Below are 23,407 nucleotides of genomic sequence, written 5' to 3'. Positions count from 1 at the left end.
TTCCTACCATTTTCACTCTGCCATGAAAATAGATGCTATAACTGTGCTGAGATAACTTGAGATGGGTTCTGAATGCATACTGTAGGGCGTAAATCTTGCTCCAGGGTTGAATCACTGGTTTTGACATTTTCCTAATGATCTGGGTTATTAAAATTGGACACATTGACTGCAGTTGTGTTTAACAGTGGCCAAGGAGGTCTCTCCCCCAGATTACTTCTAACTGGCATTTTTTGTTGCCTTAGAGCGGAGGAACCATCACCCTCATGGTCCTCTGGGTAGATCTTTGCCTTCCCACCACCAAATTGCCATGGAGTGAGAGTTGTTTATGGGGGATCAAAAGAAACTGAATACCTCTGTTTCCAATGGGCAGAAGACAGAATGATGTTTGTATGTCATCAACAGAATTTGGCCCATGGAAAATTGTCATTCAGTGTTTGTAATGGAAAGGCAGGCTCCACCCAGTGATTTGTTCCCAGGGAATTCCATTCTGCTCACTGATGCCAATAATGTAACCCTTCAGGCTGCTTCAGGTAAGAAGTCAACATTTAAATACAGAATCACAATAGTTGACCATCACAGATCTCACCAAAACAAATACAGTTCTAGGGCAGTACGTTGTAATGATATAGCCATCAGTCAAGCCACTCTAGAGTGGTATTCTACTAATGGAGTGGTGCCACTGAGACAGTAATAGTAGTAGTAGTAGTAATAGTAATAATTTTATAATAAATTTTATTTCTTACCTGCCTCTCCTCATGGCATAATCAAAACACAAAGTAATGTAAAAATGCTATGTCTAACGGCATTGAATGTTTGCTGCGTATTTGTTCTATGATCTCCCCTGAGTCCCCTTCAGCCGAATAGAAGTGCTGTAAATAAAGAAATAAATAATTGCGAGGGGAAATTAATTCTGAGTGTTCCCATTCCTGGAGTGCACAGCTACATGAGATCCCTTGTTCTCTTGGAAGTTGGCAGGGATGAACCTAACTGCAATAGCAGCTAGAGCAGTATTGGCAGAAAACGGGTAAGTTTGAACAAACATTTGGAGGCCATCTCTGGCAATGTAGATGGTCCTGTTTCTCTGCTATCTGTCTGTAACCTAGCCAGCCTGGATTGAGTAGTTAGGGTTCTCTTACACCTTGACCCGCAAGAGCTAGCTGTAAAGAAATGGTAAACCCTTTGAAAATCACTCGATCCTTTCTGACTTGAAGGCTGTAGTTAGTCCAGGTCCAGCAGATGTAACCTTAGCTCTTGTTTGTTGTTAATGGCTGTTTGGTACCTTGTGCTGCCCGAGAATGTGAACAGGATCCTTGGAAAGGTGAAAGCCATAATATCCACTAGATGCTTACCCATCTTGGCTTATCAGAAAGGGTGGGTAAAAGGAGTGATCAGTGCCTCCTTTCAGTAAAGAAACCATTTGTAAGAGCCTGTCAAGAATGGTCTCCCTGAATCACATGGCACTGGATAATTGTTGGTCAGTCTCCAATATTCTAGTTTAGGACAAGTCATTGGAGTGTATGGTGACCTGCCAGCTCCAGGTGTTCCTGAATGAAACATAGATCCATTCCAGTGTGGCATCAGGTCTGCTTTTGACCTTAACTGAGGCCTCATTAGATTTTAATTGACCTCTTTTTCTTTTGATGCCATCAGCCATAGTTTCTTCTGAGGATACCTCACGACAGAACACTACTTTACAGTGGTTCCATTTGTTGTTGTTGTTGTTGCAGGAAAAAATGCCCAGAAGGTAGCACTAAGGGATGTCTATTTCCCACATAGTATCTGAAGAATCAGAAGGTCAACCTTGAATGTTTTTTGGAAGATCTGTGTGCAAGATTTTGTTTCTTTCTGGCCATGTGCATGTGGTCTAAAGGGGTGAGGGTTATTACTTGGGGGCACAGTTGACACCCACTAGTTCTGTATAAGAGCTGCCTCTGTCTTTGATACTCGGTCTCTAAGGGCCAGTCATGCCAGTAAGAAGAGATCAACAAAAGCTCCACAAACAGGCAAAGCCATCAGGCATTCTTTTATGGGAGTTTTGAGTGGAGGCCCAGAATTTAGTTTCAGATCACTGAACATGAATGGCATTGTAGTCATCTCCATTAGCTGCGGTTTATCTATGTTTTGGCAGAGGATATGGTTAACTACCCTAGATTAGGAACATATCGGAAGAGAACACAATTTCCTAAAGATGTGAAGTAGACATTTGGATAAGTTTGATACACAGAAGTATCTATTTATTTCGCATATTTGTATCCCATCCTTCTCACCTCTGGAAGGGGACTCAGAGTGGCGTCGCAATAGGTATTCATTCAATGCCAACAACAGTAATAAATGGTGCAAGCAATTAAAACAATTCAAAGTAGAAGGGTTTGGGATTATTCTGTAATTTTGGAGCTACAGAATCAATTTGAAACTCTCCCCCTTATCAGTGATGGCCAATGAACAGCATTAAGAGAAATGTCTCAGTCCTCAGGGAACAGGTGACCTTGGAAGATTCAGCACATGGAATAACCTCTGACAGTTGTCATAGAAGACATGTGCTGGTAGGAGACTCCTTGCTGAGTGGAACACAAGCAGTGGTTTGTGGACCTGATAGAGCAGTGGTTCTCAACTTGTGGGTCCCCAGATGTTTTGGCCTTCAACTCCCAGAAATTCTAACAGCAGGTAAACTGGCTGGGGTTTACTGGGAGTTGTACGCCAAAACACCTGGGAACCCACAGGTTGAGAACCACTGTGATAGAGGTTGCTATTCTCCTGGGGCAAAATACCATCAATACCTGTGATGTCACAAAGAGGCTGACAAAACCCATGAAGCCCACTGACCATCACTTCTTCCTTTTGGTCCACTTTTTTCATGTCAGGAGTGACTTGAGAACTTCAAGTTGCTTCTGGTGTGAGAGAACTGGCCGTCTGCAAGGACGTTGCCCAGGGGACGCCCGGATGTTTTGATGTTTTACCATCCTTGTGGGAGGCTTCACTCATGTCCCCACATGTTCCACATGGAATCCAATGACACGTCAAGGCATAACTTTCAAGAAATCACAAGGCATTACAAGACTCTGGGTTGGAAGCTGAAGGATCCATGTGCACAGGTTGTCATGTGTTTCCCTTCCCAGGTGTAAGCACTTAGAAAAGAATGCAATGCTAACTAAAAATCAACATGGGTTTCTCAAAAAGAAGTCATGCCAGATTGACCTTATCTTTTTTGATAGAGTTCCAAGTTTGGTAGATGAAAGGAACGCTGTGAATGTAGCATATCTCAATTTCAGTAAGGTCTTTGACAAGGTCCCCCATGACATTCTCCAATTCCATGATTCTATGATTATTCAAAATATGATGCTGATTTCATGCACAATAGAATGTAACGTTTGCAACACGGATTATGCTATAGAACTGCGGTCCTTATTTACCAAAGTTTATTGATTAGTCCACTGACCGTATCAACATTAAAAACAAAAACAGAAACGTACACAAATAGACAATAATCACTATCCTAAGAGATACGCAGTTCTCAGCTGCATTGCTTTATGAAGGAAAAGGGCTGTTTGGTGTGTTATCTTAGCATTCTGGCCAGCCATTAAGAATGTAGTTTTAATGTGGGGATCCCAGTGAGTCTTCTGTGTAATGAATGGTCCGAGGTATTGATTTCTCTCTTTGTTGTAGAGAAAACAGTACACGTGTAATATCCTCTACCTCTATCGCACCACAGATACAGAAACATTCATTATATACAACTTGGTTAAACCTTCCATGTTTAACCATTGTATCTGTCTGTTCAAATCTGGTTCTTGTGAATACCCTCCTTAGATGTTTAGGCATTTCTGTCTTTAGGTATTTGGCTGTTTGAAAAGTATGTTTGAAGCGACTTAACCATTTCAGTGAGCCGGCTTTACTAAGGGTGGCAATGTCTTTCTGAGCCTCTATATCCTGTATTCGTTGTGCCACTATTTTTGGATCTAGTTCTTTTAGGAGATTTGGGTATAGAATTGGAAGTCTACAACTCCTGATGTATTTTGTCAGTTGCACTAACCAAGAGGACTGATGTTGGTTTTTGGTCTGCTCTAACAGGTACAATTTTGGTAGCCTATCATTTGCCATGGCATTTAGTTTTATCCAATATTTATATGCCCTAATTTTGGATCAACCATCGACTGTATATACTCCTATTTCTGCTCTCACTGCTGCAGCTGAGGTCCTGTGCTTGAGATTGCTCTAATAATGATCCCTGGTTTAGGCCCCAGACTTCCGCTCCATACAGGAGCATGGGGGTAACCTTGGCCTTATATACTTTAAGAAGCGGGTCTAAGGAACCTGGTTGGCTATGGTTTGTTAATTTTAGCAGTTGGTTTGCCCGTACTCTCGCTCTGGCTGAGCTCCTTTGATGATGTGGGAGCCAAGAACCGGTCTCGGAGAACACAACACCTAGGTATGTAAAAGTGCAAACGTGCTCTATTGGTTCACCATCCAGAAGCTATCTATGTCTATTGGGTCGTTTGCCAAATACCATTATTTTTTACTTTGATTTGTTGATAATTAGGGAGTTCTTATGACAATAGGAATTAAATCTTCTCAGCAACCTATGTAGCCCAACTTGCGAATATGACAGTAATATGTCATCAGCATATAACAGGATGCTAATAGGGGTTTTAAACACCTGGGGCATATGTACCTCTGGGTCCTTCAACTGTTCAGGTAGGTCATTTACATATATATTTACCCTTATTTACCAGTTGCAATCCCAATAAAACATCAATGACAAGCACTTTCAGACACCACCAGGTAACAACTGCTTCACTTTATTACATTCCAAATTGTTTTCACACTTGTCAATAGTTTAAAAGTAGAAAATAAATCTCGGTTACAAGGATAAGAAGCAGCTGAAAAGACCTTGGCAATAGATGGATTCATAAAGGTATAACCAATATACAAAACCACTTGGGGGGGGGGGATCATACCAGTAATTTGGCAATGAGTTTATCATTGGATGACCAGTGTTAGAAATCTATACAGCTTTTTGATAGGTACGAGTGCAGATCACATTGCCCATTGTCAGCGTCTGAAAGGCAAGCAGATATATATGTGTGTAGATAGATAGATAGATAGATAGTAGGTATATACATTTTAAAAACCTTTACCTACAAGAACATTCATCTAAATGCACCTACATACATTTACCAATGGAAGAAAAATCTCATTAAGAAAAAGGTGCATTTCTGGATAAGACCATGCCTGCATTCTGGTTGATGTCTGAGTTATGCTGCTTATGTCACCAATAGCATACCCTCTGTCTAGAAAAGGGAAGTATCAGCAGATGAAAAACATTGAGATTTGAAAAAAAAATCCCAAAAACATATTTGGAGAAAATGGCCAACAGAAAGTAAATCTGCAGGGACATACTGGGAAGTCCGTGTGGGATTTGCAAAGACTATGGTTCCGAGGTACAGGCAGTCCCTGAGTTACAAACATCTGACTTAAAAACACTACTAGTTAAGAATGGGGCTGAGACAACAGGAAGTGAGAGAAATCTCCCCCTCAGAAGAGAAATCCACTCCTGGAAGAGTTATTATCCTGGGGAAAAGGGGTCTCCACTGAAGCTTTCTCTCCAATCTAGCTTGTTGTTTCCACATTAAGTCAGATTTTCCAAAATCCCATTCTTACTGGGACAGAGAGTGAGGGAAAATCTTCTGAACAGAGGCACAGGCAGCAAAGCAAACTCCACAGGGATGCTAACCCTTCTCTATGCAACCTAAATCATTCATTCTCTCTCTCTCTCTCTCGCACACATACACACACATACACGGCTGCAGTTACACTTAAAAATGTACTGTTCTGACTTACAAAACAAATTCAACTGAAGAACAAACCTACAAGAACCCATCTTGTTCATAACTTGGGGTCTGCCTGTGGTTGTTAATGGTGTTCTGGTCTCTGTCCTGTGTGATTAATGAGTATTTCATAGAAATGCTTTGATATGTATCTCTTATGGAGCTGCATTTTAATATGTATGGTTTGTAGAATTCTTATAGTATTTGTGTAGAGGCAGGTAAGAAACACTATTTATTATTATTATTATTATTATTATTATTATTATTATTATTAAAGTGGCAACACTGTCAGGATTGACTGAGATCCTGTATCAGGAGACATATTGTCAAGTTCCATCCAAGCAGAACTATGTCAGTAGCCCACCCCTCCTGCAGGATTCACCTTCATCCTGTGATTTGCCCCATGGCCATTTATTAACAAGGGGAAAATGGTGGGAGGCATCCAAGAAATTCCTGGCTATGTACCTATAACCAGATGCACAATGACAGCTCCATCCTTTGGGACCTCCAAAGGACTCCAAAGGACTCCCAACAGTCAATGATCAGTTCAAGTCCTCCAAAGGACTCCAAATGGCCCAGAAGGATGTGCATCTGATTATGGACACATGGCTAAATGCTCATCCAAATGTACCTTGTGTTCCATGAATGATTGCCTTGCAATGGGTGAAGGCACAAGGCAGGCCCATAGGCAGGATTTCATTGGGGGGGGGGCTAATTTTTTTTCAGGGGGGGTTTCGGGGGGGGGGCTGAGTTTCGGGGGGGGGGGGGGGGCTGAGTCTGAGTGAAAGAGGGTCTAGCCTAGCAAACCTTTTGTATCATTACCCCAATACCCCCATGCATATGGGATATATTCAGTATGGTGATCAGATCATGATATGAATAAACATAACAGTTTAAATAATGCACCAGTAAGGCCTTTTCGTGAACCACCATGAGAATTTCGGGGGGGGGGGGGTGAAGCCCCTCAAGCCCCCTCCCCTCCCCCGGCTACATGCCTGGCACAAGGTAATCTTGCATGAGGCAGACAGTGAAGCTCCCCCTTCCTTTTCAGTTATGACTCTGGATGGCACTAACAGGCTGCCAGCTGGTTGCCTCACTAAAGTTAAAACACTGAAGTTAAGAAAATTGGAGGGTGATGAGGCATGGAAATTCCCTTCAGTTCTAGGATGCAAAAAAACAAAACAAAAAACAAACAAAAACAAAAAAACCCCAAAACAACAAGGCCATGTGTGTTTACAATGTAAGGGCATGCCAAATTCTTTTTCATGGATCTTGGGGGTTCAGAGTAAAAACTTAACTCAGTCTCATAGGCCTAAAGCAGGCCCGTAGCCAGGATTTTGATTCGGGGGGTGCTGAGTTTGATTCGGGGGGGGGGGGGTGCTGAGTTTGATTCAAGAGGGGGTGCTGAGGATCTACCTTAACAAACCTTTTGTATCGTTACCCCAATAGGTAAAGGTAAAGGTAGTCCCCTGACATTAAGTCCAGTCATGTCTGACTCTGGGGTGTGGTGCTCATCTCCATTTCTAAGCCGAAGAGCCAGCGTTGTCCGTAGACACCTCCAAGGTCATGTGGCCGGCATGACTGCATGGAGCGCCGTTACCTTCCCGCCGGAGCGGTACCTATTGATCTACTCCCATTTGCATGTTTTCGAACTGCTAGGTTGGCAGAAGCTAGGGCTGACAGCGGAAGCTCACGCCGCTCCCCTGAATCGAACCTGCGACCTTTCGATCAACAAGCTCAGCAGTTCAGTGCTTTAACCCACTTGCACCACCAGGGGCTCTATCGTTACCCCAATACCTCCATGCATATGGGATATATTGAGCATGGTGATCAGATCATGATATGAATAAACATAACAGTTTAAATAATGTACCAGTAAGGCCTTCTTGCAGACCACCCTGAGAATTTCGGGGGGGGGGGGGGGCTGAAGCCCTTAACCCCCCCCCCCCCAATCTACATGCCTGGCCTAAAGTTTGCGGAGCTTGGAAAGGAAGGGACACCTCCCAAGCCATTTCAATGACCATTGAATGTATTCAGCAATCCTAATAACAGCAAAATCTATTTTTAAAAGAATACAGTCTCTCCAGATATGGTGTGGTTTGACTACGATGGCTAGATTAAATATCTTTTAGAGCAAGCCTGGGCCAACTTGGGCCTTCCAGGTATTTTGGACTTCAACTCCCACAATTCCTAACAGCTGGGGGGTTGAAGTCCAAAACACCTGGAGGGTCCAAGTTGGCCCAGGCCTGTTTTAGAGTGACCTATTTCTTCCTCAGCTTTGTTTGTCTTTCAATTTGCCTATATGTTATACTAGTAACCAGAAATGTACTTTGGCCATCTTACCAAAATTAGTTTTCCATCCTTCAGTTCTCGAACTAGTGAGGTTTCCTTTCCTTCCCATTTCTGCACATGAACAAGTCTTCCACCATCTAGTGTCACAAGGGACTGGAGAAAGAGGAAAAAAAAACCAAGCTCATTCAATTGCACTGGAAATTGGAGAGACATTAAAAACATTAAAATAGCAAAATACAATCATATAATTACAGTGGTCAGTTGTCATCAAAAATCATTATTCGTCGTCATCCATCCATATCACAGGATCATGGCTCATTCGTTGAATGCCAATCCCCAAAACCAAGTTTTCACCTGTTTCCTGAATGTTAAGATAGAAGGGGCAGTTCTGATCTCCAGTGGAAGGGAGTTCCAGAGTCGAGGGGCCACCACCGAGTAGGCCCTGTCTCTCGTCCCCACCAGCCGCGCCTGTGAGGCCGGTGGGATCGAGAGCAGGGCCCCTACAGACGATCTTATCAATCTTGATGGTTCATAGGGGAGGATACGTTCGGACAGGTAAATTGGGCCGGAGTCATTTAGGGCTTTATAGGTTAAGACCAGCACTTTCAATTGTGCTCGGAAGCTGACTGGCAGCCAGTGGAGCTGGCGCAACAGAGGAGTAGTATGCTCCCTGTACCCCACTCCCATTAGTAGTCTGGCTGCCACACGTTGGACTAATTAAAACTTCCGGGCAGTCTTCAGAGGCAACCCCACGTTGGGGTAAAAGTAAGGGAAAATAGAAAATGTAATGCATAAGTAAAGTGACAAAATAGCTAGAAGAAATACTTATGGTTGAGGCCCAAAAGAGAAGAAAAAGCTGAGACAATTGAAAAAGAAAGAAGGTCAATGAGAAAGAAAGACAAATGGGATCAAAATAAGGGAAAAAAACACAATTATTTTTATTTTTTCTAAGCAAAAGACATTTTGAATGGTACTGCTTTAAAAATAGAAATATGTCTAACAAGACCACCCCTCCGTCCTCATTCTTGGATGTACATTAGACTTATGGATAGACCTAGCTTACTAACAAAACTCCATCATCAACTTCTTCTACCTTCCTTGGCCTTCCCCCTCCCACTCACTGTTATGGGGTAAAAGTGTAAAAATGAAATAAAAAATGTATGACTAAAAAGAAAAAAAGCCAAGGCACATCATGCTAATGTATTGCTAACAGGTGGCAGCAACAGAGTAGAGCCTTGGCAAGGAGTGCTGCTAGCCACAGATGACGACATTTCGAAAGTCATGGCATTTTGCCCTATCCTCAGCCAGGCTCCGCTGCTACTGCAGTTCTGAGAACAGCCATCTGCCTCCCTCCACAAAGCTGATAAAGAAAGGCATGAAAAATAAGCTGCCATTCAGTCCTAACAAGAACTTAACACCTAGCCCTGCTGTCTCCCCCTGATGGCTTTTGCATCAATAAGACACGAGTAGTTGTTGAATAAGTGGAACGACCTGCCAGAAGACCTCCAACAGTTATGCCCCTGAATATGGAATTTAAAAACCAGTCTCTTCCACCAGGCCTTTCCAGTCACAGGAAAACATGAATTTTAAACTCATGTCCTGTGTGATTAATGTGTATTTTACAGAATATTAAGTGGACACTGCACCAAGCATGTGGTTTTGCCTTCAGCAGTGCTGGTTTATTTGTCTCTTCCTTCATCTGTTAATATTAGTATATCTACTGTACTTAAATTTTGGTTTTACCACATTGCTACTATTTAATTGTTTTTAATTAGAGTTAACAACATGCAGTGTAAAAGGAATACAAAATAATGAACATTTTACAAACACTTAACCCCACCACCTAGGCTTGAACAAGTATCATTTCCTCTGCCATAAATTTAACACTCTACTTTGTAACAAGATTTTTTTTTGTTAGTGGGGGAAAAGGGGGCCTTCTGTCAGCAGAGTTTGGACTGGTCGTCGCATAGCCCTCTCATGCAAGAGGTCTCTAACCCCCCCCCCCCAACCCTTAAAAAAAAACTTACCTGGCTGCTATTAGCGTAGTGCCAGAGCTCTCCTGGTGCATAGGAATGATGTGTGTTAGAGGAAGTATGCGGGTGGGGGGGGGGGGGGGGGAGGAAAATAGTTCCTGCCCCCGTTTGTCCTGGTATGTCATTCCTCACCACTAAGAGAGCTTTAGCACCATGCTAATGGTGGCCAGGTAAGTTCTTTTATTTTTTTAAAAGGGTTTTTAAAGGGTTTTGGGGAAGGGTTTAGGGTGTCTGGGTGTTCTCCCGGAAGGTTCCAGGAGTGCATCTGGACATCCAGCAGCAAAAGCATGGGCTTTTGGGCCGGTGTGGGGACAGAAGTCTGCCCTGACCTAGGTTTTTTTTTACCCGGTTCGGCGTGGACTTCTTCCCTGTCTGGAACCGCCATACCTCCAGCATGAGATTGATTGCCATCTTCCAATTCCTTGCAATTATAAGTCTCGCCACTGTGAGTAAAATAATCACCAGTTCTTTTTCCCCCCTTTCCAACAAGCTGAATATGAGCCAAGAGTGTGATGCAGCAGCTGGAAAAGCCAATGGGATTTTGGGCTGCACCAAAAGGAGTCTAGTGTCGATCGAGGGAAGTCCTGGTGCCTCTCTATTCGGCTTTGGTTAGACCTCACCTGGTATACTGTATCCAGTTCTGGGCACCACATTTCAAAAGAGAGATTAACTCTAAGCTGGAAGACATCTAGAGGAAGAGGATCAAAGGCCATGAATCCCTCTGAGGAGCATCTTATAGAGCTGGATCTGTTTAGTCTGCAGAAGAGAAGGCTGAGAGGATAAATGAGAGCCATGGATAATATGTGAAATGATATAGAATCATAGAATCAAAGAGTTGGAAGAGACCTCATGGGCCATCCAGTCCAACCCGCTGCCAAGAAGCAGGAATACTGCATTCAAATCACCCCTGACAGATGGCCATCCAGCCTCTGTTTAAAAGCTTCCAAAGAAGGAGCCTCCACCACACTCCGGGGCAGAGAGTTCCACTGCTGAACGGCTCTCACAGTCAGGAAGTTCTTCCTCGTGTTCAGATGGAATCTCCTCCCTTGTAGTTTGAAGCCATTGTTCCGCATTCTAGTCTCCAGGGCAGCAGAAAACAAGCTTCCTCTCACATATTTATACATGGCTATCATATCCCCTCTCAGCCTTCTCTTCTTCAGGCTAAACATGCCCAGCTCCTTAAGCCGCTCCTCATAGGGCTTGTTCTCCAGACCCTTGATCATTTTAGTCGCTCTCCTCTGGACACATTCCAGCTTGTCAATATATCTCTTGAATTGTGGTGCCCAGAATTGGACACAATATTCCAGATGTGGTCTAACCAAAGCAGAATAGAGGGGTAGCATTACTTCCCTGGACCTAGACACTATGCTCCTATTGATGCAGGCCAAAATCCCATTAGCTTTTTTTGCCGCCACATCACATTGTTGGCTCATGTTTAACTTGTTGTCCACGAGGACTCCTAGATCTTTTTCACACATACTGCTCTCAAGCCAGGCATTGTCTCCCATTCTGTATCTTTGCATTTCGTTTTTCCTGCCAAAGTGGAGTATCTTGCATTTGTCATTATTGAACTTCATTTTGTTAGTTTTGGCCCATCTCTCTAATCTGTCAAGATCGTTTTGAATCCTGCTCCTGTCCTCTGGAGTATTGGCTATCCCTCCCAATTTGGTGTCGTCTGCAAACTTAATGATCCTGCCTTCTAACCCTTCATCTAAGTCATTAATAAAGATGTTGAACAGAACCAGGCCCAGGACGGAACCCTGCGGCACTCCGCTCGTCACTTTTTTCCAGGATGAAGAGGAAGCATTGGGGAGAATCACCCTCTGGGTTCGTCCATTTAACCAATTCCAGATCCACCTCACCGTAGTTTTGCCTAGCCCACATTGGACTAGTTTCCTTGCCAGAAGGTCATGGGGGACCTTGTCGAAGGCAGAGGGGGAGGCTTGTGTTCTGCTGCCCTGGAAACTAGGACTTAGTGATGCCATGGCTTCAAATGACAGGGAAGAAGATTCCATTGAACATTAGAACTTCCTGACCGTAAGAAGAGCTGTTCAGCAGTGGAACTCTCTGCTTCGGAGTGTGGTGGAAGGTCCTTCTTTGGATATTTCTAAACAGAGGCAAGTTGGCCATCTCACAGGGGTGCTTTGATTGTGCTTTTCTTGCAGGGCAGGAGGGGGTTAGGCTAGATGGCCCATGTGGTCTCTTCCAACTTTATGATTCTATGATTCTATCCAAGTTCCAGCTCAGCACTCTTAGCTCTTGTACCTAGCTGGCCTTTTCCTGTCCTGAGATGCTCCTCCTTCCAATCTCTAGCCCTCATTCAGGCTAGGCATGTGCTACTCTCACTGTTTGTCCTCTGGATGTCTGCCAGCCCAGCTGATTGACTTTGGAGGTCAAGTGTGCAGCTTGTCAGAATTTTTGCACACACTTACTTTAGATAGGGAGCCAATGAGATATTTCCATGGCCCTCGTGAGGCCTATGACACAACTGTTCCACCACTTAATCACTGGGATTTTATCCAAGGTAAATTACACATAAGCAGTTTTCTTTCTTTCATTTGGGGAAGAAGAGAGCTTTGCAATTTAACCATTGAAAGCTGCAAGTCTGACTTTTCACATTTTTTTCCTTAATCGTTTCTTTTTAGATTAACATGCCAAAACTACATTAAAAAAAAAAAAACCCAAGTTACCTCTTTTAATCCCATCCTTCCAATTAAATAGATTTTGTCTTTATTATTTTAAAGCCTTCTGGCATCATCACACATTTCCCATGCAAGATGAAATAACAAGTTGTGAAGTAGTGACATTATGACAAAGCATAATAATCATTACAGGCTACAATCTGGAAGCATTTAAAAAGGAGGAGGAGAAGGAAAGAAAGTGGTAGAATAGCTTTAAAAGTTTAGAACAGGCCTGGGCCAACTTTGGACCTCCAGGTGTTTTGGACTCCATCTCCCACATTCCTAACAGCCCACCAGCTGTTAGGAATAGTGGGAGTTGGAGTCCAAAACACCTGGAGGGAGGGCCAAACCTGGCCCAGGCCTGGAATATATGATATACAATGCTATAGAATATCTACAGTGGCATAAAGACCAGCAAGGAGCATTGGTTTTCTTGGAGTCAGAGAAGGCATTTGATAATATTTATTGTAGTTTTAAAAATAGGGTGTTAGGAATGGTGGGAGTTGGAGTCCAGAACACCTGGAGGCAGGGACAGAGTTGGCCTAGGCCTGGAATAGATGGTATAGAATGCTATAGAATATATGCAGTGGCATAAAGAACACAAGGAGTGTTGATGTTCTTCGATGCAGAGAAAACATTTGATAACATTCATTGGAGTTTTATAGACAGATGGTTAGGAATGATGGGAGTTGGAGTCCAAAACACCTGGTTGTTGTTCATTCATTCATTCGTCTCCGACTCTTCGTGACCTCATGGACCAGCCCACGCCAGAGCTCCCTGTCGGCCGTCACCACCCCCAGCTCCTTCAAGGTCAGTCCAGTCACTTCAAGGATGCCATCCATCTTGCCCTTGGTCGGCCCCTCTTCCTTTTGCCTTCCACTTTCCTCAGCATAATTGTCTTCTCTAGGCTTTCCTGTCTCCTCATGATGTGCCCGAAGTACTTCAACTTTGTCTCTAGTATCCTTCCCTCCAGTGAGCAGTCGGGCTTTATTTCCTGGAGGATGGACTGGTTGGATCTTCTCGCAGTCCAAGGCACTCTCAGAACTTTCCTCCAGCACCACAGTTCAAAAGCATCGATCTTCCTTCGCTCAGCCTTCCCTAAGGTCCAGCTCTCACATCCGTAGGTGACTACAGGGAATACCATGGCTTTGACTAGGCGGATCTTTGTTGCCAGTCTGGAGTGAGGGCCAAAGTTGGCCCAGGCCTGGTCTATAACATTCAAAACCATGGTAATGGAAACTGCTTGTTTAAGATCTGATAACAAGAGAGGGAACTTTCACGAGCAGGAATTCAGTGCTCCAGATGAGAATTTGGTAGCTTCTGATCAACTAGCATTGGAGCCAAAGCTGATCTCTTTCTTACCTTGACGTGCCTGTCGTCTGCTGTTGTTTCGTCAAATTCCTCTCCCAGTTTGAAACTGATCTCGGTGCTCTTGAAGGTGCTCTGCGTTTTCACAGTGATCTTGTCCCCGTCGACCTCAATAATGGTCGTAGGCTTTGTCATGTTTGCGATCTGCCTTGTGGCAAAGCCCACACCTGCCAGAGACAAAATACAAATATTACTGTCATCACAGGTGTCCTAAAAACAGTCGTGATGAATGATTTATTTTAACTAAATAAAAATAAAATTTGTGAGAGTTGGAGTCCAAAACACTTGGAGGGCTCAAGTTTGCCTATGGTGGCATTATCCCCAGTCTGCATGACGGATCACCAAAAGTAATGGGCGTTGTCATTCAACAACATCCAGGGACATCATCAATAATTAATGGATACAAATTACCTTGGTGGGAGCTTTGGTTTGTTGATTTATTTCCTACATTTTTCTCTCCATAATTATAGGCAAAAAGACTTAATTTGAGAGGAAAGAACAGGAAAAATGTCCGAGCTTGCCTTGCTTAAGAAAACACAATTAAATCCACGGCATCGCTATAGGTTGGCAGGCAACTGGGGGCACATACATGCACCAATAACATGGATGTACACAGGTTGCGGGGCCTCAAATGGGTATATTCGACCTGCTGAATCCAAAATTGACACCTACCCCCCCCCCCCCGGCCATTGGCTTTAGTTTTTGAGATGCAGAACATACAGCATCTACCAGATTGCCCGCTTATTGAAAACCATGACAAGCAGATGCAAGAAACTAGAGCAGATTCAGTCTATTCAATGCAAGGTTGCCAAACTCATTTACATCAAGGTCTGTGTCTCCTTTATGGATGCCTTCAGAGGGTGATCGAATCCATGGAGAAATCTGGGGATATAGAGGGCTACCTATATATATATAGCAACCAGTGTTCTTTAGTTTTTACCCAGTTTGGATCCCTGGATGTTTTTGAATGACAACATCCATTACTTTTAGTGATCCATCATGCAGACTGGGGATAATGCAGCCATGGGCAAACTTGGGCCCTCGAGGTGGTTTGGACTCCAACTCCTACCGGCTGTTAGGAACTGTAGGAGTTGACATCCAAAACACCTTGAGGGCCCAAGTTTGCCTATGTGTGGGATAATAGGAGTTGCAGTCTAGCCTTTGGAAGTAGGTGGCATCAAAGGACCTGACCCAATGGCGTGGTCTGAATCAGTGTCCCAAAGATCCCCAGAAAGAGGCTTCTTAACAAAAGCCCTTTTCACACAGCTGTATCAAATCTGCATTGAATTGGGTTACATGGCAGCGTGGACTCAGACAACCCAGTTCAAAGCAGATATTGTGGATCATCTGCCTTGATATCTTGGGATATATGGCTGTGTGGAAGAGCCCAAAGACACCAAGAAAACACCCTTTTGTTGCTATTGGGTTAGGCTGTGAGACAGAACTGCTCCAAGGTTCAGGTCCAGAACACCTGAACCTGCCTCGACACTGCGATCATCTTTGGGGGAAGCCCTCCTCCCGGTCCCACCTACGGGACCAAGAGGAGAAGCATTCTCTCCTGACGTTTTGCCCACATTTATGGCAGGCATCCTCATAAGTGGAGAGGTTTATTGGAAACCGGGCAAGTGGAGTTTATATCTATCCCTGTTGAATGATGTCCAGGGTGGGAGGAAGAACGCTTGTCTGTTGAAGGCAGGTGTGAAGGTTGCAACTCATCTGTGCTCTGTAGCTTATGGAGAGGTTGATGAGTAATGCCAACCCCCTCTTTCCTGACCAACTGAAGTCCTTGTGAAGGGTTCACCTCATTCATGGCACCACCTTGACATTTATATTTTATCTTTCTAGATTCTATATTGAAACAGTACTTATTGCTATTGCACTTTATGAGGCCTGATTGTTTACCCTCCCTTTAGAGTCTATTTTATACATGCTTTTAATCACAATCTCTTTGTTATTTTTATTGTACTGTGTTTTTTATTATTTATATGGCACTAGCTCTACCTACCATGCGTTGCTGTGGCCAACCTTCCCTCCCTCTTTCTCTTCATACTTTCTCTCCTTCCCTTTTTTTCTTTCCTTCTCTCCTTCCTTCCTTCTCTTCCTCTTCCCTTCCTCCCCCCCTTCTTTCCATTCCTCTTTCCCCCCTTTCTTCCTTCTCTAACTATTCTTGGACTGCAACTCCCAGCAGTCCTCCTGATTGATCTGTCTACCTATCTATCTTTATCTAATCCATCTGGAGGATTGCTGGGAGTTGCAGTCCAGGAATAGGAAATTGGAAATATGCAGGGATTGGGGTGCTCTCAAAGAAATCCAAGAAGAAGAAAGCTTGCACCTTCGAAGCAGTGCATTTGGATAATCCTACTCTCCTAGAGGCCTGGTCTAGGGGATGCTGGGAACTGTAGTCCAAAAGAGTGTGTGTGGATATGCTATTGTGTGTTTTGTTTGCTGGGGGATGGGGGAGTCATTTTTGCGCATGCACTGTAATGTCTTTTTTACTTTTTTTGGGCTTTTTAAATCCCTTCTGCTGTGTTTTTCAGTGTTTTTATGAGTTATAGACACTCCTTGGCTTGATAGGTGTATTGTGTCCAAATTTGGTGTCAATTCGTCCAGTGGTTTTTGAGTTATGTTAATCCCACAAACGAACATTACATTTTTATTTATGTAGATTGAATATTTGCCTTTGTATTTGGAAGCTGCCCTGAGTCCCTTCAGGGAGAGAGGGTGGGTTTGAGATATATTATTATTATTATTATTAATAATAATAATAATAATTGTCCAGCTTGACTAGAATTGAATATCCTTGCAGCTTCAAACCCTGGCTGCTTCCTGCCTGGGGAATCCTTTGTTGGGAGGTGCAACATTCACACTTGCCTCCAACAGATAAGGGTTCTTTCTCCTACCCTGGACATTATTCCCCAGATTATATACTAGCCGTACCCTGCCACGCGTTGCTGTGGCCCAATCTGGTGATCTGGAAAATAAAGTAATGAGAAAGTGTTGGTTTCTAATATATGTGATTTCTTTATGCTTGTGGGTAAACAGTATTTCTTGTTGTTTGTTTGTCAGTGTTGATGTAGGGAGTGTCTGGTTTGCCTACTCTGGAACATGCAACATATCATTGTCCTTTAGTGGTCCCTTTCAAATCTATGGTACTATATCTGTGTGTGTGAATCATATCTATGTATATATATTTATGACTGGATGGCTCTTTGTCAGGAGGGCTCTGATTACATTTTCTTGCCCTGGTGAAGAGAGTTGCACTGGATGGCCTTAAGTATTTTTTGTTGGTCACGGGGGTTCTGTGTGGGAAATTTGCCCCAATTCTGTCGTTTGTGGGATTCAGAATGCTCTTTGATTGTAGGTGAACTATAAATCTCAGTAACTACAAATCCCAAATGTCAAGGTGTATTTCCCTCAAACTCCATCTGTGCCAAGTTTGGTCCAGATCCATCATTGTTTGAGTCCACAGTGCTCTCTGGATGTAGGTGAACTACAACTCCCAAACTCAAGGTCAATGCCGAGGAAACCCTTCTAGTGTTTTCTGTTGGTCATGGGAGTCTTGTATGCCACGTTTGGTTCAATGCCATAATTGGTGGAGTTCAGAATGCTCTTTGATTGTAGGTGAACTACAAATCCCAGCAACTACAACTCCCAAATGACAAAATCATTTTTTTTTGAGTGAAGGGCATACATTGGGTTGTTAGGTGTATGCTGTCCAAATTTGGTGCCAATTCGTCCAGTGGTTTTTGAGTTCTGTTAATCCCACAAACGAACATTACATTTTTATTTATATAGAAGATAGATAGTCCAACAGTTCCAACAGACCTCTATACAGATACCCTCACTGATTGACTGTGCAGCTGCAAGGCCATTCAATACTAATCAAGTTGGCCCACTGCAACATTCACACTTGCCTCAAGCAGACTAGAGTTCTTCCTCCCACCATGGACATCATTCCACAGGGATATAGATAAATCCCACTTGCCTAGTTTCCAGACGTTCCCTCAACCTCTAAGGATGCCTGCCATAGCTGCGGGTGAAACGTCAGGAGACAGGCATGTAGCCGGGGGGGGGGGGGGGGGGCTTGAGGGGCTTCAGCCCCCCCCCCCGAAATTATTATTATTATTAACTTTATTTGTACCCCACTAGCATCTCCTGAAAGACTCGGTGGCTTACAAAGGCCAAGGCCTCAAAAACATAGCATAACAAACACACAACTTAAAGCAAATCAAAAACAATCAAAGCAATAAGTTCTTGTGGGTTTTTTTGGGCTATATGGCCATGTTCTAGAGGCATTTCTCCTGACGTTTCGCCTGCATCTATGGCAAGCATCCTCAGAGGTGATGCTTGCCATAGATGCAGTCGAAACGTCAGGAGAAATGCCTCTAGAACATGGCCCTATAGCCCGAAAAAACCCACAAGAACTTAGTGATTCCAGCCATGAAAGCCTTCGACAATCAAAGCAATATCAAAACAACAAAAACAATAAACAATACACCAAAAACACAATAAAACTGGGGCCAGGCTAAATGTAATGGGTACAGGTCAAAAGTGCTGATGTGACAAGTGGTATGTCGGATTTTAGGGTAAGTGCAGTGTGCAAGCAATCTTAAACTCTAATAAAGTGCTTCTGGGACATGTTGTTGGAATTTTCCTATTCTAGAAAGGAATATCGGAACAGCCAGGTCTTCAAGTTCTTCCTAAATACTGCCAACGTAGGGGCCTGTCTAATATCTTTGGGCAGGGTGTTCCAGAGTCGGGGGGCCACCACAGAAAAGTCCCTGTCTCGCGTCCCCACGAGACGCGCCTGCAACGCAGGTGGAATCGCAAGCAGGGCCTCTCCGGATGAGCGAAGAGAGTGCGTGGGTTCATAAACGGAGATGCGGTCACACAGGTAGGATGGTCCCGAACCGTTTAGGGCTTTGTAGGTAAGCACCTGCACCTTGAATTGGGCTCGGAAAATAAACAGCAGCCAGTGGAGCTCCTTGAACAGGAGGGATGACCTCTCTCTGTAAGGAGCACCAGTTAACATCCTGGCTGCCACCCGTTGGACCAGTTGAAATTTCCGAGCCGTTTTCAAGGGCAGCCCCATGTAGAGCGCATTACAGAAGTCCAATCTAGAGGTGACCAAGGCATGGACCACCCTGGCCAGATCAGCCTTTGCGAGGTACGGTCGCAGTTGGCGCACAAGTCTCAATTGTGCGAAAGCCCTCCCAGACACCGCCGATGCCTGAGCCTCAAGCATAAGCGATGAATCCAAGAGGACTCCCAAACTGCGGACCTGTGGCTTCAAGGGGAGTGTAACCCTGTTCAACACATGGTGGTTCGCAAAAAGGCCTTACTGGTGCATTATTTAAACGGTTATGTTTGTCGTGTCAGGACAACCAGTCAAATTATATTACATTTCTAATAGAACAAAGCAAACAGAATTTGTAAGTTTGGTAGCTGATTAAATGTCCTTTGACCAGTATCTGGCCACTTGGAGTGCTTCTGGTGTTGCTGCAAGGAGGTCCTCCATGGTGCATGTGGCAGGGCTCAGGTTGCATTGCAGCAGGTGGTCTGTGGTTTGCTCCTCTCCACACTCGCATGTCATGGATTCCACTTTGTGGCCCCATTTCTGAAGGTTGGCTCTGCATCTCGTGGTGCCAGAGCGCAGTCTGTTCAGCGCCTTCCAAGTCACCCAGTCTTCTGTGTGCCCAGGGGGGAGTCTCTCATTTGGGGGGAGTCTCTCATTTGGGTTTGAGCCTGCCACTTTTGGACTCTCGCTTGCTGAGGTGTTCCAGCGAGTACCTCTGTAGATCTTAGAAAACTATTTCTTGATTTAAGTCGTTGATGTGCTGGCTGATACCCAAACAGGGGATGAGCTGGAGATGTCTCTGCCTTGGTCCTTTCACTATTGGCTGCTACTTCCCGGCGGATGTCAGGTGGTGCAATACTGGCTAAGCAGTGTAATTTCTCCAGTGGTGTAGGGCGCAGACACCCCGTGATAATGCGGCATGTCTCATTAAGAGCCACATCCACTGTTTTAGTGTGGTGAGATGTGTTCCACACTGGGCATGCATACTCAGCAGCAGAGTAGCACAGCGCAACGGCAGATGTCTTCACTGTATCTGGTTGTGATCCCCAGGTTGTGCCAGTCAGCTTTCGTATGATATTGTTTCTGGCACCCACTTTTTGCTCGATGTTCAGGCAGTGCTTCTTGTAAGTAAGAGCACAGTCCAGAGTGACTCCCAGGTATCTGGGTGGGCTGCAATGCTCCAGTGGGATTCCTTCCCAGGTGATCTTCAAAACTCAGGATGCTTCTCTGTTCTTGAGATGAAAGGCACATGTCTGTGTTTTAGATGGGTTGGGGATCAGCTGGTTTTCCCTGTAATAGGCAGTAAGAGCACCTAGAGCTTCGGAGAGCTTCTTTTCTACCATCTCAAAGCTCCCTGCTTGAGCGGTGATGGCACGATCATCAGCATAGATGAAGCTCTCTGTTCCTTCTGGCAGTGGCTGGTCATTTGTGTAGATGTTGAGCATGGATGGAGCAAGCACGTTCCCCTGAGGCAGGCCGTTCTTCTGTTTCCGTCATCTGCTCCTCTGGCCCTGGAACTCAACAAAAAAGCTCCTGTTTTGTAGCAGGTTTCCTATGAGGCGGGTGAGGTGGTAGTCTTTTGTGATATTATACGTTTTTCTCAGGAGGAGGTGGTGGTTCACAGTATCATAAGCTGCAATGCTCCAGGGGGATTCCTTCCCAGGTGATCTTCAGAGCTCGGGAAGCTTCTCTGTTCTTGAGGTGAAAGGCACATGTCTGTGTTTTAGATGGGTTGGGGTATGCATGGGGGTATTGCGGTAACGATACAAAAGGTTTGCTAGGGTAGACTCTCTTTCACTCAGACTCCCCCCTCTTTCACCCCCCTCCCCGAATTGAAATCCTGGCTACGAGCCTGTCAGGAGAGAATGTTTCTGGAACATGGCTAGGCAGCAGGGGCGGCTCGTCCATTACGCGAAGTAAGCGGTCGCAGAACACTTTTTTTGCCAGGGGCACAGAGGCGCCTCTGTAAATGCCCCTTGACCGCCAATTGAGGATCGCCCCCTCAGCTCACAACAGCCCTAGCAGTCCAGGTGGGAGCCTCGGCTTTCTTGCCTCATTGCCGGGCAATCCTCTTCCCAAAGGGGCCGGGCCCTTGAGCCTCGCCTAGCCCCTCTCCTTCCTGCTCCACCTGGCCACCAGGTGCGCGAGCAGAGCCGGCGCTCAATCGTTCTCCACGTTTGATCCCTTCCCCATGACCGGCTCCCTTTCCCGATCTCCTGGTGCTCCACCCGCCTCCTCTCCTCTCCCCAATCCGTGGGTGGGTCAAGGGGTGGAGACCCCAGCGTGCACATCAAAAGTCACCTCTTCTCCTGACTTTCTCTTCAGAGAGAGAGAGAGAGAGAGAAAGAGAGCCCCTCCGGCTGGAGGTATCTCCCACCTCCGCTCCCTCCTTTGTTTTTGCGCCTACCTTCAGGAAAGGTGGGCATCTCCACCTCTCTCTCTCTCTCTTGGTCCCAATGGCTGAGGAGAAAGTCAGGAGAAGAGGTGACTTTTGGTGCACACGCCGGGGGTCTTCAGGTACGCCTTTGGACCCAGGCAAGGGAGCAAGTGCGGCAAGTGTAGTTACTGGGATGTATAGTTCACCTACAATCAAAGAGCATTCTGAACTCCACCAATGATGGAATTGACCCAAATATGGCACACAGAACTCCCACGACAAATAGAATAGAACAGTGACAAATGCAAGATACTCCACTTTGGCAGAAAAAATGAAATGCAAAGATACAGAATGGGTGACGCCTGGCTCAAGAGCAGTACGTGTGAAAAAGATCTTGGAGTCCTCGTGGACAACAAGTTAAACATGAGCCAACAATGTGACGTGGTGGCAAAAAAAGCCAATGGGATTTTGGCCTGCATCAATAGGAGCATAGTGTCTAGATCTAAGGAAGTAATGCTACCCCTCTATTCTGCTTTGGTTAGACCACATCTGGAATATTGTGTCCAATTCTGGGCGCCACAATTCAAGAGAGATATTGACAAGCTGGAATGTGTCCAGAGGAGGGCGACTAAAATGATCAAGGGTCTGGAGAACAAGCCCTATGAGGAGCGGCTTAGGGAACTGGGCATGTTTAGCCTGAAGAAGAGAAGGCTGAGAGGAGATATGATAGCCATGTATAAATATGTGAGAGGAAGCCACAGCGAGGAGGGAGCAAGCTTGTTTTCTGCTTCCTTGGAGACTAGGATGCAATGGAACAATGGCTTCAAACTACAAGAGAGGAGATTCCATCTGAACATGAGGAAGAACTTCCTGACTGTGAAGAGCCGTTCAGCAGTGGAACTCTCTGCCCCGGAGTGTGGTGGAGGCTCCTTCTTTGGAAGCTTTTAAGCAGAGGCTGGATGGCCATTTGTCAGGGGTGATTTGAATGCAATATTCCTGCTTCTTGGCAGAATGGGGTTGGACTGGATGGCCCATGAGGTCTCTTCCAACTCTTTGATTCTATGATTCTATGAATATATAAATCAATGATTGGTTGGGGGGGGGGGCACCAAAATACTGTTTGCTTACCGTTGAAAATTACCTAAGGCCGCCTCTGCTAGGCAGGCTGGAAAATTCCTAGCAAACCAGTGATTCGGGCCATGAAAGCCTTCCTTGGACAGCACAGAGAGAGCCTTGTTCCTCCCTCCCTCTGCACGACCCGTCCTGCGCATCCCAGGGGCCCATCCCGCCCGCCTGCCTGCCCTCCTGCCCTTACCGATGGCTTTCATGTAATCGTCGAAGCCATTGCTGTCCAGCAGGTTCCAGGAGCCCGCGAAGGCTTCGGCCATGGCCGTGCCGGAGCCTCCCTCTCTCCTCCGCCAGCGATGGAGACGGCAATGCGTCTGCCTGGCTGCCTCTCTGGCTGGGGGTTCTGCCCAGGCGCGGTCAGCCGCTTTAAATAGATCGGGCGGATCACATGAGAGAGAGAGAGAGAGAGAGAGAGAGAGAGAGAGAGAGACAGCAAGAGAGTGAGTGAAGGACAAAGACTGTGAGGGAGGGGGAGTGAGAAAAAGTGTGTGTGTGTGTGTGTGTGTGTGTGAGAGAGAGAGAGTGAAGAGCCCTTGTCTGAATCTCTGTAGCAGTGGTTCTCAACCTTCCTAATGCCTAACGACAGTTCCTCATGTCACGGTGACCCCCAACCATAACATTTTTGT

General features: G+C 45.1%; 1 protein-coding gene across 1 annotated transcript; it reads right to left on the bottom strand.

Moving 5' to 3' along the window:
• Positions 1 to 4,763: 4,763 nt before the first annotated feature.
• FABP3 (fatty acid binding protein 3) lies at positions 4,764 to 23,186 on the bottom strand. The gene is made up of 4 exons (XM_060784694.2): positions 22,969 to 23,186; positions 14,194 to 14,366; positions 8,169 to 8,270; positions 4,764 to 5,056 (listed from the first exon to the last, which is right to left on the bottom strand). Exons 1-4 carry the CDS (start codon positions 23,039 to 23,041, stop codon positions 5,003 to 5,005), a joined length of 402 nt encoding a protein of 133 aa, XP_060640677.1. The 5' UTR covers positions 23,042 to 23,186; the 3' UTR covers positions 4,764 to 5,002.
• Positions 23,187 to 23,407: the final 221 nt, after the last annotated feature.

Source organism: Anolis sagrei, chromosome X (assembly GCF_037176765.1).
Source record: "Anolis sagrei isolate rAnoSag1 chromosome X, rAnoSag1.mat, whole genome shotgun sequence".
NCBI lineage: Eukaryota > Metazoa > Chordata > Lepidosauria > Squamata > Dactyloidae > Anolis > Anolis sagrei.
The sequence above is the reverse complement of the archived record's forward strand: the minus strand, read 5'-3'. Positions and strand labels throughout refer to the sequence as shown.